Here is a 19,358-nt window from a genome sequence, read left to right as displayed (position 1 = left end):
AAGTATATATACAATAGTTGTTGTTTTTAGAAACACAATTGGTATCATCCTGGAATTTATTTCATGAAATTTTCTTTATAACTAAAGATGAATACATAAACATCATTCTACAAAATCCTTAATAAAAAAAAACTTTTGCTTTCGGTAAATAGTCACAGATAAAATGTTTAATGACAGAAAATTCTGTTATCAATTGTAATCAACTCTCGTTAAAAGTACCATTAAATGTTTTTCTGCCACAAAGAATAAAAGTATGATCTTTTAATGATGTATTTTCGTTTAATTGAATCTAAATGTTTAATCATTCTTGTTGCAGGTTCACTATAAATAAAGATAAAAAGTGAGGAAATGGCTGCTGTGGAGTTGGAAGTTTTAAAGCAGGTAAATTTCTCAAATCTTGATACCAATATCTTGGCAGTTGGGGGGGGGGGAGACGATTTTTATTTGTATTACGTTTAATGTTCATAAAAAATGAAACTTAATCATGATAATATTTTGTGCAACATATAACTAATAACAATACATATAAATTAAAATTTACAAATTTTCGAACACCTGTTTTTTATAGAAAAAATTAAATAAGAGTATGAAATCAATTTTTTACTATTCACGAGGAATCTATTTTATAATTTGATCCTGGTAAATATGTCGGCATCGTCATTTAGAATAATTCAGATTTTGATCTTTAAAAGAAGAGACTTTTTTTCATAATTTTCAAAGAAATCGCTTATTTTGCAAACACGATTTGGCTAAATTTTTATTTTTGATTTGTTTCACTGGTACGTGTCTAGCCAATACCTCCTACAAGCACAATGGGGTTGTCCGTTGTGTTGTGGAAATCAGATAAACAGTAAAAAGAGTTTCCTATTTGAGAATTTATTGTTTCTAAATTATAAAATCGTTCAATGTTTTCAATTTATAATGAGGCACGGATAATTAACGCTATAAATAAGTGCTTAAATATTTCGTAATCATCACTTTGTTTAGGGGTAAGTACTATTATTTTGACAGTGCGTAAGAAAAAGAAGAAAAAAAAAAAGGAAAAGTCAGATGTTTAAAATTCGATTTCTCAGAAACTATTCAACCGATTTTTTTCAAATTTTCTATTTTACCATGTAAAATTATGTTCTTTAAAATGATGCAAAAATTCTATACCTTACAATTCAAAATTTTTTCGACCATTATTAAATAAAATAATAAAAAATAATAAATATTTGCTAAAAAATTTTTTTGAGTTGTAGGTAGCAGCAGTATAACTAACTCAGTTAGCTTCGATTTGAAGTTCAAATTTTGTGATGTCTTAAAACTAATTTTCCTCTGTCCAATTTAAAAATAATTCAGTTCTTTTTCTTTAAATGAAAGATAAAAATTTAGCCTTAATTTTCAAATGTTAAAGACTAGTGCACTTTAGCATCCAAATGGAGTCTCGGTGCTGCCATCTAGTGTTGCAGAAACTAGACGTCCAAATTAACATGACGTATCTCACCCATTGTGGTGGTCCTGAAAGAGTGGATACCACCTCTGGAGAACGCACTAGGTCTGCTCATCGGCAAGACCGATTGTGCAGCTCATTGGATATAAAAAAAAATTTCTTTCATTTCCAAAAACCAGAACGTTATTATCTTAAAAATTGTCGATTTAATGTTGTTTTGAACTGCCCATAGAATAACATTGGTGTTGCTTTTCTCCAATTTGCGAATAAATATAACTGTAGTATAAACTTCCTATTAACTTCTTAATTGAAAACCATTTTATTTGTTAAGATTTTACCATGTTAAATACAAGATATAAATGTCTTAAGTAGGTAACTTAAAATTATGTTTATGTGAATATTGTGAGAATGAAAGTTTTAAGTTGCGTAATTGCTTTTTTGCTCTTATATTCTAAATAAGTGTTGTAGCTTAGGTGAGTCTTATAATCAAATAATCAAAATATATTTGCTCTCATATTTAGGCTTTAAATTTTAGTTCTTGTATTCATGAATATTTAAGTATCACAAGCAAGAAAAAATAAAAATATTTCTTAATATCTTAACGATTTTTAAAAAGCGTTGGAGTTGTCTAAAAACAGTAAATAAAATGTTCCTGTTGTTCAGATTACGAAGATTCTTTGATAATTAAGACAATTTTGGTTTTTGCAGCTTTTCAGCGCTTTTCTTACTTTAACTCTTTGTTTTTAAATTAAATTTTGCTCTTAACTTTTGTTTCATTATATTTTCATACTTAAGATTGCAGAAAAATATTATTAATATTATTTTTGAATACATGGAAACTGCTTCATTATAATTCTTTTTTCCCTATGTTACAGTTTAAGAAAAACGTGGCTGATATACTAACACCCAATGATACAGATCCGCATTTGCTGAAATGGTTGAAATGTAAGTTCAAAAAATATGTTTTTAGCTTTAAGATGCAAATATTCCTAGATAATGGGTCGTTACAATGATTCGCACAATTCACTTATTTATTTTTTCAATTTGGGAAAGTAAAAAAAAAATAGAGTATGAAGTAAGAAAATAATTACTTAATCGTCGTGTATCAAGAAGTCTACAATGTACAGTAAGTTAAAGAAAAAGAAAAAAGCACTGATCACCTTAAATTACATTTGATCTAATGATCAAATGTAATGAGCTTCACTTTCTTTAGACTCATTCTTGATGCTTCGAAGGGGTGATCTCAAATACGCTAACTAATTAGAGCAGATGTTATTTTAAGTTACGAAATTGGACACAATAACGTATTTTCTCTGAATAAACATAATTTTTTTTTTTGACGGATTCGGATTTTTGATCCCTAAAATATAGAGGGTAGCCACTATCAGGTAAATAGGGTCCCCATAGATTGGTTAGGAGAGCGGTCCAAAGTTTGGACACCTTAATGTTAATTTTACTTTTTGTGTATTTCGCCATTCGCGGTTTTCCTCTCCATGTAACGCAAATGTGGGTTAGTTCCGCCATGAAGTCCTCTGTGAAGGAAAATTTCTCCCAATACTTGATCCAGTAGTTCTCCTGTCTACTCGATTGGGTACAAAATTGCAAGGCTACGGAGTTGAACATTAATAGTCGTAAGCTCAAAAATTGTGTCGGCAGTTCAACGACGGTTATAAAATGAAATATAAAATATATTGATATTGGGCCGGGATGGTCTAATTGGTAGGGGGTTGAACTCATGTTCGTAAAGACGGCAGTTCGAAACCAGACTGCCGAAGAATCCCCGTGTATTAAATGGTGACTAGTGCACGTTAAATCTGTTGGGATCACAAAGTCCTCCAAGTTCCCATAACAAATCAATACCTCCGGGGGTACTGATCCAGAAGATTCTTTGTCATCTGGATTGGGTTAAAAAATTACAAGGCTACTGAGACTAGTTTTCATTTTTATTAGCCATCAGTCGGAGGTTTATTTCATTTTTACCAGCCATTATCAGTCCCCCATCAGTGTGAGTTGCTTATACCAATTCACACTGGTAGCCGTAAACTCAAATTTGGGTCTGCCTGTCAAAGACAGTCATAAAATAATATATATTGATATTTACTATATTTTATGATTTAATATATCTTTTCTTTGTATTTTATCTTACAGCCAAAAACTATCACATCAAGAAAGCAGAGGCAAGCTTTCGAGAGGTAAATATTTCACCCACATAAAAAAATTATTATATTGTTATAAAATTACTTCAATTTTTCTGTATAATTATTACATATTTCAATTCTTCTCTGGTCGTAAATACACAACAGTGCTTTATGAAAGTACAGCTTCGCTAGGTTCTCTTTTTTCATCAATTAAAAGTAAATTTAAAAAAGAAAAACCGATTGACTATTTTAAAAAAAAAATGTTGAAAATTCTTTCTTCTCATAGTTTCGATTTATAAACTCCCAAATAATTAAGATGCTAAAACACATGAAATTTCATAATTCCCTCCGCCTGTAAACGCCATTTTTCTTTACTGCAACTGGCTTCAGTGGTACATGTTACTGCTAACTACCGGCAACTGCTTAAATTAAAACTTGAATACTTTCGGAATAATTTCATATGCTCTTTTTTGCCATATTCGGAGGAGTTTTTGGATTGTGCGATTAATTTCTTATAAATGGAATCAATAATATTGGAAGAAAGTTCATGGTCAATAGTGATAGCTTTAAGATAAATGATCTCTTCATTGTGAAGATACCTATGAGAACAAATTTTGGAAGCCGGTATAGCCTGGTTGGCAGGGAGCTAGACTCATATTCGTGAGAACGGGAGTTCGAATCTAACCGGTCGAAAACTGGTGCACGTTAAATCTGTCGGATCATAAAGTCATCCATTTTCTTATCTGTGGATGTATGAATTTATGTTTTTATTAGGTTTGACGGTACAAAGCTCATTGACAAAATCATACGAGTTTTTGAAATAAAAGGGGAATAAAACATTATAGATAAGGGGATAAAACTAAAACAAGCTGCTTATCTAATTTATAAGAAACGGTGCAGACATTAGAAACAATGAGTCTAAAAGGAGCACCTGTCTTATGAATTTTACTCGAATTCCAGGAACAACTCCAAAGATATTTATAATATCCTACAACTTTTCCTAATCTATGAAAATCTATTCTAATTTAATCTCCCCCACTGTGGTTACTGCAAACACCCTCACACCTGTTTCTTATTACCCTTCTTTTTCTTGGTCAAACTTGTTCCTATGTCCTGATTGGTCATCTCTTTACTTTTCTAATATCATTAGTTGTTTAGACACAGGAGGTTTTTTTTTTGTTTTTTGTCTAGAGAACCGAAACAATAGTATGTTTATTTCGGTATTTAATTGATGCATTATTCACGTTTTTTTTTTTTTTTACTTTAGTCTATGTAACACTTTTTTTACATCAGGCATTTATTATATCACGCTTTTTAAAAATTGTCGGTTATTTTCGACCAAACTGAAAAGCAATGTTTTACAGTTAGTAACGTAACTTCTCCTGTTTCATTATTATTGCATGTCACATGCATTGTAAGACAATACAATTATCGTTTATTTTTTCAAAAACAATTTACCACAAATATTTATAACTATAAAAAGTAATTCAAAAACAAAATGTTGCCATTTCAAAAAAAATCTGTGATACAATTTTTTAATTTTAGGCTCATGCTTTTCGAGAATTTTATGCATTGGATCGTTTGTTTAAAACTACTGCAAAACCTGAAGTACGTATTACTTTCTTATAAAATCTTATGTTGAACTTTTATTTTCTAACTTAAAGAATTTCACTCATAAATCTAGTAACTAGTATGTCGGAAAACTCTCCTCTGTACTCTTCCTCTTTTTTTGAGAGGGTGATTTGAGGGTCAGAATTGAATTTCTTCTAGATAGGCATTGTTTCTGAAATATTTTTTTTTTGCGCTGAATTTATGCCGAGAGGATCTGATCAATAATTTAGAATGATAAAGGGTTTTATGATCGTAACCTACACTTGTCCCTATTTTCGCATCTCACATTGCTATCTTAACATCACTGATGTATTTTTTTACATGGAATCGAATGAGACTATGTACAAACAATAAAACAAATAGTTCAAACATTGCATAAGTTTTAATAATTAAAAACTACTCTCGGTACGTACATCCAGGGATTATATGGACAAAAATTTGTGCAAAATGAAGATGAAACAATGGAAAATTGCAGACAAATGAAAAAAGGGGGGAAAAGAAAAATAATAATGAGAATAACAAAAAAAATCCGGAAAATAAAAGATATAATCTTTTCATCAGCCCACACGATTATATCCGCAAAAAAGAGTGCCTTCTAACATTGTATCAATATAGCCAAAGCAAAATATATCAATACAACAGTGTGAGGAGCACTCAAAAATTTTTTACAAAAATTATAGCAAATAAATAAATAAAATAGAACACAATAGGTAAAAATAACACGTAAAAACAGGAAATAAGATATAAAGAAAAAACAGAATAATATAAAACATAAACTATAAAGCGAGCAGCGATGTAAAATGAACTTACATGAACGGGAAATTTTTCAAGAATGATTTGAAATATTTTCGTAACAAATTTTACATTGCAAAATATGAAAACAAAAGCACAAATTGGGTATAATATGAAAAAAACACAACTACTTCGATTTAGTAGGAACAACATATGACGCAATGCTAAACGAATGGAATTTAGTTGTTGTTTATTTAGTTATTGTTATTATTAGTTGTTGTTATTTGTTTTAGTTGTTGTTGTTTATTTAGTTGTAACTAGTTTCAATAACTTTTCCTTATAATGCAATAAAATCTGGCGATCAGCTATTTAAACGATCGAACACTTCGTTTGTTTATTTGTGGCTTGAAGTTAGGCTCGCAGAAAATGCCGTTCATGGGTTAAATTTAGTAGGAACAACACAACCTGTGACGTAGGCTATATTATACCCAATTGAGCGTAACTAGAGGAATATTGTTTAAAGTGCGTTCTCGCTGCATTACTGAAGTGCGTTTGATTTGTTAGTTACCAAGGATGGACCCGAAATGGATGTGCGCAAGGTAATATTACACAGGATAATTTAAAGAAGTTGACTATAAATAATTTTAGAAATAAAATATTTATTTAAGAAGAAATATAAAATAGAAAAAAGAAAGAAACATGAATTGCCTGTTTTGCACATAATTTTAGCCATGGATTTGCCCGAAATGGATTTGCACATGGAAAAATTGTATAAATTAATAAAGACATTTTTAATAAATAATTTTGACCACGGATGTGCCCGAAATCGATTTGCACATGGAAAAATTATACAAATTAACAAATAAAAAACTTAGGCCACGGATTTACCCGCAATGGATTTGCACATGGGAAAATTAAATAAATAAACAAAGAAAATTTTTGGTAAATATATCTACAATAATACACGATTAACTCAATGATTTTTTATAGAATTTTATCACTTTAGTTGCGTATCCATTGTTTTTTATCAAATTTTGAAAGATTTTATCGATTTGATTTTTGGATAAATAAATATTACTACATATTCTTTTAATTCTATTCATTTCATTAAAAGTAGTATTTAAATAGATGCTCCTAGAAACATGAGAATTCCAAGTAATTAGTTTATTTATATTAAAATTAAAATCATTTCTTTTATCGTATAAATCAACAAAGCAGATATTTTCTTCTTTTATAATACCCAAATCCAAAAAATTGAAATTAATATTATCATCATGATTACGAAGCAAGATTAATTCCCCGGGATAAATATCATTTAATAAAATATCATTTAATGATAAATATCATTAATCATTTAAATATCATTTAATATAATCTTGAAAATTAAAGATAATTAAGTCATCAATATATCTAAAAACAAATTTAATACTAAGAGTATAATTTTTTTCATAATAATGCAAAAATAAGTTAGCTAAGAGAGATAAATAATTAGATCCTTATGGTATTCCATCAATTTGAAGAAATATATCCCTTCCATTGTAAAGATAATTATTAAAAAGACAAAAATTAATCAGAATTTCCGAATAATCAAAATCGCAACAAAGGATATTTTTAAAATCATAGTAATAATTCAAAAGGACATCTTTTAGTTTAGAAAGGGGAATGCTATTGAAAAGATCATGGAAATCAAAAGTCGCAATAGAATTAATTTTATTATGTTTAAAGAAATCTAAAATCGGTTGATTATTGGTGATAATCCAAGAGAAACCTTCTTTAGAAATATTGTTAATAATTTTATTTAAGTAGTTAGAGAAAATGGTGCCAGGTTTAGTAAGATAAATATTAGATCCACATGTGATAATTCTAAATTTTACAGGAATTTTATTAAATTTATGACTGATAATTAAGTAAAGAAATTGTATATTGCTAATTTTAATTTTTAATCTCTTATATAAAGCTAAAATTTTTTTACTGACAATATTATTATTGAAATTACTAAGTTTAGAATTTTTACTATTTTTTAATTTCGTTCAACATAGAATTTTTTACACAAGATTGCATAATTATTGTTAGCTTTGTCTATGGGAGTAATTAAAATTTTTTTTTGAAGTTGCTTAAAGGATTGAACAATATTAGAAAAATTTGTTGGATTGTTACTGTTATTTAAATCAGCCTTATTATTGAAAACAAAGTTTCTAAAGTAATAATAAACACCCCATTTCCATTCTGTTAGCATACCTAAAGGTATAAAAAATCTATTTGATGTCTTTAAACAAAAACTATTGAGATCATCGAGAAAGTCTTTTAGAATTATATTGATTGATATATGGTAAATGGGCCTACATTTTGTGCCTTTTATCATTAAATTCCTATGTTCTAAATTTTCTATAATATTTAAATTACCAGTAACAATATGTTTATGATGTTTATCAACAAAATCAAAATATTTCTCTTCCTCACAGTGACATTTATAATTGGATATATTAATACTCCCTAAATTTTTGCTTATATCATTGTAATTAAATATAGTTCTACCAAGAGATTTATTATATTTAAATCTTTTAATTACGTTAAAATCTTTTAATGGAAATAAAGTTTTAAGATTTTAAAAAATATTATGAAATTTGATCTTATCGAAAATAGGATTTTGAAAGTTAATAACGAAATATAAATTATCTAAATTTTTCTTTTTATTTGGCGAAATTTTACTCATTTTGGCTTTTAAAAGATCGAAACAAAAAATTTTGAAATGTAAATTAATAAAAGAAAAGTTAATAATATGATCGTAAAGCTTATATACATCATAATTCTTAATAATTCATCATAATTCTTAATAAAACTAAATCTTTAATTGCTTTAATATTATAATGTTTATTAAAATCTTTTTCCATATTAGAAAGAAAATTTATATTTAATTTGTCACTATTAAGAGAGTTTCTATTACTTCTTGATCCCCGTTTATCTCGATTTGTACGCTTAACTTTAATATGAAAAAGTGAATAAGTTGAAGAGTTATTAAAGTTAATCTGTGTATGTTGGAAGGTATCGTTTAGCCCATACGGCAAAATTGTGTTGTATAAAAGCATGTAGTAATTTTCTTTCTGTAGTCTTAAATCTAAATCCTCTATAATATCTAAAATATTAATTTTGACACTGTTGAAATCAGAATGATACAATCGGAACAAAATGATTCAATTCCAAGTTATTGATAGTCTTATTACTGTTAATATCAGAACGGTGTTGATTAATTCGAATATTAAGTGAGTTACTAGTTTGTCCAACATATTTCATATTACGGAAACCACAAGTTAACATATAAATAACATTTTTAATTTTACAAAAAGATTTGGAGCTAGCATTATAAAGAACAGTATGTTTTTTGTCAATATTAGGGCGAGTTTTGCATCTTTTATCACCACACGCTTTATAAGACGGTAAAGTTTCGGGAATAGAATGCAATTCAAAAAATCTTTTGCTTTCAGAGTAGCAGGATGTCGATCCGAATGTCCCCTCTGATTTAGGCTCTCCGTACCGGGTACAACATGAAGAATTATTTAATTATTAAACACATTTTTTATCAGGCGCTAAATTGTTATAATTGTTTAAATCCATAAAAATAGGCTCATAGAGCAACGTCCTAAAGACAGGGAATTAGAAAATGGAAATCAAATCGAAAACAGAAGGAGAATGAAAGAAAGTATATATATATATATATATATATATATATATATATATATATATATATATATATATATATATATATATATATATATATATATACATATATATACATATATATACATATATATACATATATAAGAAGAAACACTCTTTTTTACAAAAATCATTAAGAAACAAAAATGACTGACGAGTAATAGTGACGGTCTGAGAGCAAATTGAGCAGGTGACATACATTGTCCCAAATTGACACATATATGATTAAAATAGATAATTGCAAGCGCAAAATATCAAATTTAGTCATTTCTTTAATAGATATCATTCAAAATAGGGCATTAAAATTTTTTAGAGACCTCAATCTTATAGGTCCGATATTATTGTTATTAGGCCTCCATCCAAAATTATAAATTCATTAGTGTGGTACATGTGCATCAAGTTTTATGTGAAATCATTAAAAGTATGATTCATTCATATATTTCACCAATCTGCCTTACTAATAGATATTATACAGAATAAAATCATTTATTACAGTTCACAGAGATTCAAAAATTAAAATATGATTGCCTTTTTTACAAAACAAAAAACATACATATATATATTATAAGGCAATTTTTTCGCGTACATGTATAGCTGCGTAGAAGACAACTACAAACTCGTGTTAACTAGTACTGGATTTTAAACAATTTACTAACGCTATCCAAAGTGCGCCAACATTTGTGTTTTTGGTAAAAAAAAAGAATTGAAGCATGGTGTGAATGCTTGTGAGATTGGTGTGAGTTTTTTCCTCTTTAGATGTTTATATTTAACTCACAACCTGTAAAAAGCTAGATTTGGTGTTAACTTAAAATAAAGTTCTCCTTCACACAATTGTTTGGGCTGCTTCTCTTCGTATTCCGAAAAATATTAAGCCACATTTTGTATAGTGTATAGAAAACAATTATTTAGTGTATGAATGACTTATACATGCATAACAGAAATATAACTTTTCTCCTTAGGTTGCTGAGAAGTTTGGGATTAGTGCCTTTTTAGGTTATGCCAAAGATGGATCTGTTATACGGTATACAAATTTTGGAAGGGGCGATCACTATGGTAAACTTTCAACTCTTAAGTCGATCCAAATAAATGTTTTTAATTATTAATTGAATATTAATTATACAGTTAACAATGTGATAAAAAAGCTATGAATTAAAAATAAGTTACTTTTCGTGTATAATGTTACTTTTTATTTCATTCTATAATAGGACTCATTGCATCCATGTCAGCATACCCACTTGGCCTATACGGAATTCGTATAATGGAAGAAGACTGCGAACAGCAAAGAATGCGGGAAAAAATCGTAACGTTTGTTTTTATCTTTGTTCTTTATCTCTTTTTATTTTTGTAAACTTTTTAGTTAGTGTAAATTAAGCAATTAAACGAAAAAAGAGTTGTTTCTTCAAAAATCTGAAAAATCAAGTATAAAATCAGGTATTTAGAAACTATTGATCAAAGGCGTGTATTAAGACAAAAAAGGGGGCATTCTAAAACTACCTACTACACTTCCCACTTTAAATAGTCAAACAGTTTGTATTGAAAGTTTCCAAAGATATTACAGCGGGTATTTGTTACTGTGAATGACTGAAATTGGTGGTTGTTGACTTCCGTCTGTGAATGTTGACACTATGCATTTGCTCGGTATGCCCTACATCAATGTTTTTAAGGTCAAGTGCCACTGCCCAATATGCATTTAACCTTCACGCCGAACACTGTTGTTTCTCTTTGTTGTTTGGTTGAATAACACAGAGGCTAATGCCGGCAAATAAAGTATTTATTAAAACATAATATGAGGAAACAATAGTTCGCACACACAGTGCTACACATCTGAATCAACCAACAACTAGCCAGCTTCTTCAACAAATTTATATCTATTTCCCCTATCGGGAAGTCGTTGTATTACATCACGCAACTCGCGCAACTTAACTGAGAGGGAGAGGAAAAATGAGATTTTATTTGCATATTAACAACACTCCCCCTGCGAATAAATACACATTTTTCCACAAAATATAAAACATAAATATACTAAATTTCTCATACAACTTAGACTTATTAACAATTAATCAATTAAATTTATTTGTGACACAGTCCAAGTGAGCTTGTCAAAAGTTACAGCTTTAGTTAGGAAATCTGCGATCATTTCGTCCGTTTGCACATACTCTACTTTAATAATTTTGCCAATTATATCCTTTGCGTAATGAAGTTTCAAATTTATATGTCTCGTTCTAGAAGATGATTTTGCACTATTCAACCAATCAATTGCAGATTGATTGTCAGACGAAATGGTCACAGGTTTCTTTACAAATATAGAACAATGCAATTCTTCCAATAAATTTAATATCCACATTAGTTCTCTACAGAGACCACCTAAAGAAACAAGTTCCGTTTCACAAGTAGATAGAGCAACTGTTTTTTGTTTATTGCTCTTCCATAAAATTAAAGAATCACCTAACATTACAATTTCTCCTGAAAATGATTTCCCCAGCTTGCATCGGCATGAGCATTCAAAAGTCCTGATTTGTTACTAAAAAATAATTTTTTATCCTTTGTACCATTGAGATATTTTAACACTCTTTTAGCTAAATTAAAATGTCGTTTCTCAGGCTTATGATTAAATTGAGATAAGTAGCTCATGACAAATGCTAAGTCTGGTCGTGTTCTGTTCGAGAGATATAAAAGTTCCCCTATTAATTCTTGATATTGTGTTTGGTTAACCATTTCGTTTGAACAATTAAAACTCCTATCCTCACCTCTTACGATTGGTGTTTTTACACATTTAGAATCAAACATACCATGTTTCTGCAGTAAATAGTTTATATATTCAGTTTGAGACAAAGTTACGCCCTTCTCACTTTTATTTATTTCTATACCTAGAAATTTATTCTCTTTACTTTCTTTCACTTCAAATATCCGAGATAATTTTCCCACTATATCATTATACATTTGCAAATCTGAATAAATAACTATTAAGTCGTCTACGTATATTCCAATATAAAAATACTTAGAATTCTCTATTCTAGTGAAAATACAATTATCCGAAGCTAGCTGTTTTAAACCAAGCTTTTCTAATTCCCGTTTAAGATGTAAATGCCAATTTCGACCTGATTGTGGTAATCCGTAAAGACTACGTTTTAACTTGCATACTTTATTTTCACCATACAAATGTTTAAAACCTGGGGGAATGGTCATATATACAGTTTCTTCTAAATTACTATAAAGATATGCAGTTTTAATATCTAAAAATTTTACTTCTAAATTTAATTTGGCAGATAATGCTAACAACAAAAGCAAAGATTCGGTACTTAATACAGGTGAATAAGACTCTAAATAATCGAGATTTTTTGATTAAAACCTGCTGCTACTAACCTAGCTTTGTATTTATTTTCTTTCATAGTAAAAACCCATTTACTCTTAACTAATTTTACTTTTTCAGGTTTATCTACTAGATCCCAAACATCGTGTTCGTGAATAGAATTTAATTCTTCATTCATTGCTTTTTCCCATTTTAACCAATTTTTATCACGTTTAGCTTCATCAAAATTACCCGGAATATTAGTTACTAAGTTTGAACTTGCTTTTTCCTTTATTCTATCTGATCGACGTACACCTAGCTCTAGTAACCTGTTTTCGTCTTCAATTATTCGTTGTTCATTTAATTCCCAAATTTTTTCTTTAGTTGAACCTACTGGACGACCGCGAGTTTTAGTTTCACTTAGATCTCGGGTATCTTTCAAATCCAGTGGAAATTCAAAACCTGTATTTTGGTCTTCTACATTAGTTTGGATATTAAAAAATTCATCGATGTCATTAGATTTATCCTCACTAAACAAATTACTACTACCTAATAATTTCTCATTAAATTTTACTGAACGCTCTTCGATTACTTTATTTCTTTCAGGGTCGTAAATACGATAAGCTCGTCTTTCATTCGAATATCCCAACATAATACCCTTTTTACCTGGAATAGAAAGTTTGTGTCTTAAAGCTTTAGGAACGTGATAGTATACTGTAGATCCAAAAACACGTAGATATTTATAGTTCTGCTTTTTATTGAAGAATAATTCTTTTGGAACTTCAGTTTTACCTTTTCGAGGAGTTAGGTTAGTAACATGCGTTGCATAGGCTATTGCTTCAGCCCAAAAATTTAAAGGAAGTTTACTATCATAGATTAATGTTCTAGCTCTATCTAACAAAACTCTATTAGCTCTTTCAGCTTTACCCAAACTTTCTGGGTTGTACGGCACAGATTTTTCATGTGTAACTCCGCATTCAGTGAAATAAAACTCAAGATCTTTGTTTACAAACTCAAGACCATTATCACTACGGAATTTCTTAATTTTCTTATTTATTAAGTTTTCAAATTTCAACTTAAAACTTACAATTTTATCAAATACTTCGGTTTTGTTCTTAAGAAAATAAGTAAAATACATGCCAGAAAAATCATCTACTAATATTAAAAAATATCTTGAATTACCTAAGGACTTAACTGGGAATGGTCCACACAAATCACCATGTATTAATTCTAAAGTTGTTGAACTTTGAGGAGTTAAAATACTAAAATGAGGTTTTCTGGTAATCTTAGAAATATCACATGATTCACAAGACAATTCATTATCAATTTTTAAATTTAACACTTTAGACATTTTACGCATGTAATCAGCATTTAAATGACACAATCTTTTATGCCAAATTACATTCATTTCAGCGTTATTTTTAACTTTGTTACACTCAGAAAGACATACCTCGTTATTAACATTAGGTTTTAGCTTAACTTCCAATTTTTTATTCACATTTAAAGCTTTCAAAACTACGCGTCCATTAGGAGCAATAATTAATACTGAGTTTGAATGTGATTTTACATTATACCCCTTATCCATTAAACATGTAACTGACAGTAAATTATGACGTAATTCTGGTACATACAATACATTACTAATTATAATTTTTGCATTATTACTTAGTGAAATAGCTTTAACAGTTCCGGTTCCTTTAGTATCTAATGTAAAAGTCTTACCTGCCTGGTATATTTTACTGTCGCAAGCAGCTATAGATTCGAACCAGCGTTCATCCTTGCACATATGAGACGTGGCTCCACTATCCAGGATCCAACATTCGTCCACTTGTCCTTTCTGTTCAGCTGAAACTAAGGCGTAATCATCTGGAGTAGCACTTTCGGATACCAATGTCTCTTGAAAATGTGGTTTTCGGCGACCTTTTGCTCTGCTGGTCGATGTTTTGTAGTCTCTATCTGTTCCCACTTCTTGATGTTTCGAATAACAATCCCTTGCTATATGTCCCGGTCTTCTACAGGAGTAGCAAATTTTTCTAGGTAAACTCTTCTTCTGAGTAGCATATGCGGATTCCAAATTTCTATGCCCACGGGATTTCTGTAGTAAATCTTTTTCTTCTTCCCTTAAGACTTCAAGTATTTCTTCTATCGACTTTTCTCGTTGCGCTTTTAAAACTTGTTTTATGCGCTCATATTTTCCAGCTAGACCTCTGACCGTGTAGAACACTAATTCTCTGTCAGATATTTTCAGTCCCAAGGAAGCACACTTAGTCGATAATCCTTTAGCTCGAGCTATATAATCGTTTACGGCTTCTGAATCCAGCATTTCTAAGCTCTTAAGTTCGGCACCCGCATCAATCTTTCTATCTTCCTCAAGCCCAGTGTAGGTAGTTTTAATTCTTGTCCACAAAGCTTTTGCATTCTTTTCTTCTGCATATTGCAAAGCCTGTTCGTCTGATAGAGACAATTTCAAGTATGATACGGCATCTTGGTTTGTAGTTTCCCAAACTTGCAATTTACCAGGGTCAGTTGGAGCTTCCTCTGTCACTGCCGACATTAGTTTCTTGAGGTTCAAAACTGCTTCCATTTTCATGGCCCAAAGATGATAATTAGTTCCAGTCAACTTCGGAATTCCAAAAGCTAAGTCTTTCTCCATGATGATTGTAAACCACGCTCTGCTACCACTGTTGTTTGGTTGAATAACACAGAGGCTAATGCCGGCAAATAAAGTATTTATTAAAACATAATATGAGGAAACAATAGTTCGCACACACAGTGCTACACATCTGAATCAACCAACAACTAGCCAGCTTCTTCAACAAATTTATATCTATTTCCCCTATCGGGAAGTCGTTGTATTACATCACGCAACTCGCGCAACTTAACTGAGAGGGAGAGGAAAAATGAGATTTTATTTGCATATTAACAACACTCTTAATATATACTCAGCAGATATTTTTTTTTAATTTCCAATGAGCTGCACAATCGGTCTTGCCGATGAGCAGACCTAGTGCGTTCTCCAGAGGTGGTATCCACTCTTTCAGGACCACCACAATGAGTGAGATACCGTTGGTCATGTTAATTTGGACGTCTAGTTTCTGCCACACTAGATGGCAGAACCGAGACTCTATTTGGATGCTAAAGTGCACTGGGAATTTAATTTTGCCGGAAATGCCAAAAGCCAATAAGGCACTCCAGGGATCTTTTACATGCCGCATAATCATACGACATGGCCGCTGAGGATTTTCTGCATCCCGAAAATCCGGTGTCTGGGCCGGGGATCGAACCCGCAGACTTGGGCTCAGAAGGCCGACGACAAACTGTGCCACCCAGCCACACTTAGCAGATATTGATATATCGAAATAATATCAATGAATAAATTAATATCAAATCGGATGTAACAAATATTTCGGACATTCACCAAATGCGACTGATGTGATTATTGACATTCTCCTGCTAATGTCGACATTCTCGTTATTTTGGTCATTAACGGTAACATATTTACTATTTAGATATTAAGGAAGTGTAAAAAACTATTTATTACGTTATTATGTGAATTTGATTTACATAATTTGTTAAAACTTTTAAATATGTATTATCAAGCCAAATATGTTATGTTTAATTTTAAAATACTTTTTTTAAGTGCTCTTGTAAATGTTTTATTATTGTTATCTCTGAATTTGTAACAAATCAAAAGTTTACTTTTGTCAGGTCATAATATTTTGTACTTTCGAAAAATATCTGACGGGAGAGAATTTAATATTTAATATTGTCCATATTTAAAAAATCGTTTTTCTGCTGAAAAACTATGAAACTCAAAAACTTGAAATCACGAAAGGCTGTGGAAAAATGTACAGGAAGTATGATAGAATAACATTCCATTAATAGTTCGAAAATTATTATTACTTGTAGTAAAAAATACGATGCGGTTTGCTCTGAAAATTACTATCTACGGAAAAAATTTGATGCGAAGTTCCTTCTTTGCTTAAAAATTTTTCAAAAAATTTCTTCTTTAAAAAAAAATAAATTGATTTGTAGAAAAGTTATTGCAATTTTAAATGCTCATTTCAGAATTTTTTGTTCATACTAACTTAAATACTAACTATTTATCCATTGTTGTAGAAAAGTTTATTTCCCCCAAGAAAAAATAAATTTTTCGCTCTTGAGCTGATGTCGAAAGTATAAGAGAATAGAGAGAGAGCGATTAGATGTTGGCAGTCATGTTGCTAGTTTAAAATTTATATTAAGATTTTCATAAATATAGAAAACTAAAAGAAATAAAAATCGTTGCCTATTTAAACTGTTATAATGATTTGTATATGGTATAACAGACTTTGAATAGCTTAACCAAATTTTTGATTTTACGATGTTTATCTCTGAACTATTCATCTAAACAATCTATTCAACAGTCAATGTAAGGAATTAAACTCACCTATTTAACAGTCAATGTTAATGAATTAAACTCATGTTATGTAGAATTGTCTACGTAACATTTATTTTAATTTAATCAGATATCCATTTATTTTTGTTGGATTATTACTCATTAATGCAAATTTTTAACTATGAATTAATTTGTTAAAATAATTGGTAGATTGATTAGATTTAGTATGATACAGATAATAAAAATGTGACATTCGAACCATTCTTTTTTTTTCAGACTGGAGAAAGTGTTTTGGAGATTACGTACGTACTCGATTTAGAAGGTTTGCACATACCAGACATTTTACACAGATGTGGTGAGATCTCATTTCTAAATTTTAATAATATGTTTTACTCTCGTTTCTATTAATTCGATTTAGTTTTCTTTTTGTCGAAATTTCAATCACTTTTTAACAAACTACTAACTTAAAAACAGAACAGCTGAATTCTAGTTGAAATTTATCATTCAAAATTAAAAAAATACTTTGAATACTAAATGAATTGAAGACAAAAAAAAATGTATTTTACCGTAATACATACATCTGTAACAGTATGCGATTACGAAATCGGAAGTTATCGATTGCAAGTTTGTTTCGAATAGAAAGGTAAAAATTATTGAGAAATTGTTCTTCAAGATTTACCAATGTTCTGGTTAGTTTTTTCGAGTTCTTCTGCCTTTTCCTTAGGGAAACTTAGCTTCTTATTTGCTACTAAGAAAATGGCTTCCGACTCTGCCAATGATTATGATAGAACTAAATGAAAACTTAATAAATAAATGCCTGATATTTTCAGGCTCCGCTAGAGGATTGCGAATTTTTAATTTTGAGATGATTTTTGATGGTTTTCATAACTTTTTTTTTTGCATTTTTTAAATTTATTTTATAAAGATTTTAAGGTTATTAACATGCTTATTACTATTGTTATTTACCTTACTAACCCATCACATATGGTCAACAACTTTTGTATTCCCCTATTTTACCCAGTCAATGACGTTGTTCAGCAACAAATATTTCAAAACAAATTTAATCATTTCTAATTATAAATAAAAATCTAATGATGGTGATCCACTGTTGACGGTGCATTTTTATTGACCAGAAAATCACATGTTGGATCCAGTTTTAATACATTAATTTTCATATTGGTTTGGTTGTCATCATCATAAAATTAATATAAGTCATAAAAGCATTGCTTTCCTATAAATATTTGGTAAAATCCTAAAATAGCCCACCCCTTGGCAACGTTTTGAAATCTCACCAAATTGGCGATTATTACTTGGATCAACATTGCTTTTTTTATTATTAAAAAAGAATTTAAGGGGACATTGAACATCTCGCTGAACGAAAATGCGGCGTGAAGTGACTTTTGCAATAACTGCTACAAAAAATTTAATTTTAATGATAGGTTTCTAAAATTTTTAATATTTATTTGTTAGGTTTTTTTTAATGTATTTCTGCAGTAAAATATACAAATTAAGTTAGACAATAATTTTTATTCATACAATTTATAGGCAAATTTTTTGTTAAATTTTCAAATTATGTCATCAGTAAGGTACATATAAAACTACAACTACTCAATATAATTGTCTGAAAAAAATTATACACACAATATATAGCCTAGAGTATACAGTATACCTAAAATTAGACTAAAATGCAAAATTTTTTGCAGAATAAAAAATTGACTGTTTCAAAATACCAATTTTTGCTGATTTTCGGCAATTAAATTTTACTCCAGATTTCAAAATGTTTAAATTTTTAACTAAATTTGAGGTTTACTGTATAAAACATTCAATGATGTATAAGCCTACCAAGTTTTATCTTTTTAAATTGTATAGAACAAGAGATATATGTACCTAAGTAACAAAAAATAATGTTTTGAGAAAAACAGATTTAAAGGTAAAAAAACATATAGTTAAAAATTATTCATAAATTTAAAGCTCTCCAGCACCATAACTTCTTTTATCTCGAGGTAGTGGGTTCGAATCCCACCGTAACCCTGGATGTATTCTTTGTGATGTCTTTCTCTGAAT

At 29.6% G+C, this 19,358-nt stretch overlaps 1 protein-coding gene across 2 annotated transcripts in view; it reads left to right on the top strand.

Moving 5' to 3' along the window:
- Window positions 1–19,358, top strand: part of LOC107437193 (SEC14-like protein 2) — a 45,453-nt gene that overhangs the window by 11,725 nt on the left and 14,370 nt on the right. For both annotated transcript variants that reach the window (XM_016049110.5, XM_016049109.5), the window contains exons 2-8: window positions 317–381; window positions 2,308–2,377; window positions 3,581–3,624; window positions 5,116–5,178; window positions 10,587–10,680; window positions 10,833–10,927; window positions 17,571–17,649. In XM_016049110.5, coding sequence (XP_015904596.1) covers window positions 349–381; window positions 2,308–2,377; window positions 3,581–3,624; window positions 5,116–5,178; window positions 10,587–10,680; window positions 10,833–10,927; window positions 17,571–17,649 — 478 coding nt within the window. In that variant the 5' untranslated portion in view covers window positions 317–348. The remainder of the gene's footprint in view (window positions 1–316; window positions 382–2,307; window positions 2,378–3,580; window positions 3,625–5,115; window positions 5,179–10,586; window positions 10,681–10,832; window positions 10,928–17,570; window positions 17,650–19,358) is intronic.

Source organism: Parasteatoda tepidariorum, chromosome 1, assembly GCF_982258835.1.
Source record: "Parasteatoda tepidariorum strain Cologne lab strain chromosome 1, Ptep-v5.0, whole genome shotgun sequence".
Taxonomy (NCBI): Eukaryota; Metazoa; Arthropoda; class Arachnida; order Araneae; family Theridiidae; genus Parasteatoda; species Parasteatoda tepidariorum.
The sequence above is the reverse complement of the archived record's forward strand: the minus strand, read 5'-3'. Positions and strand labels throughout refer to the sequence as shown.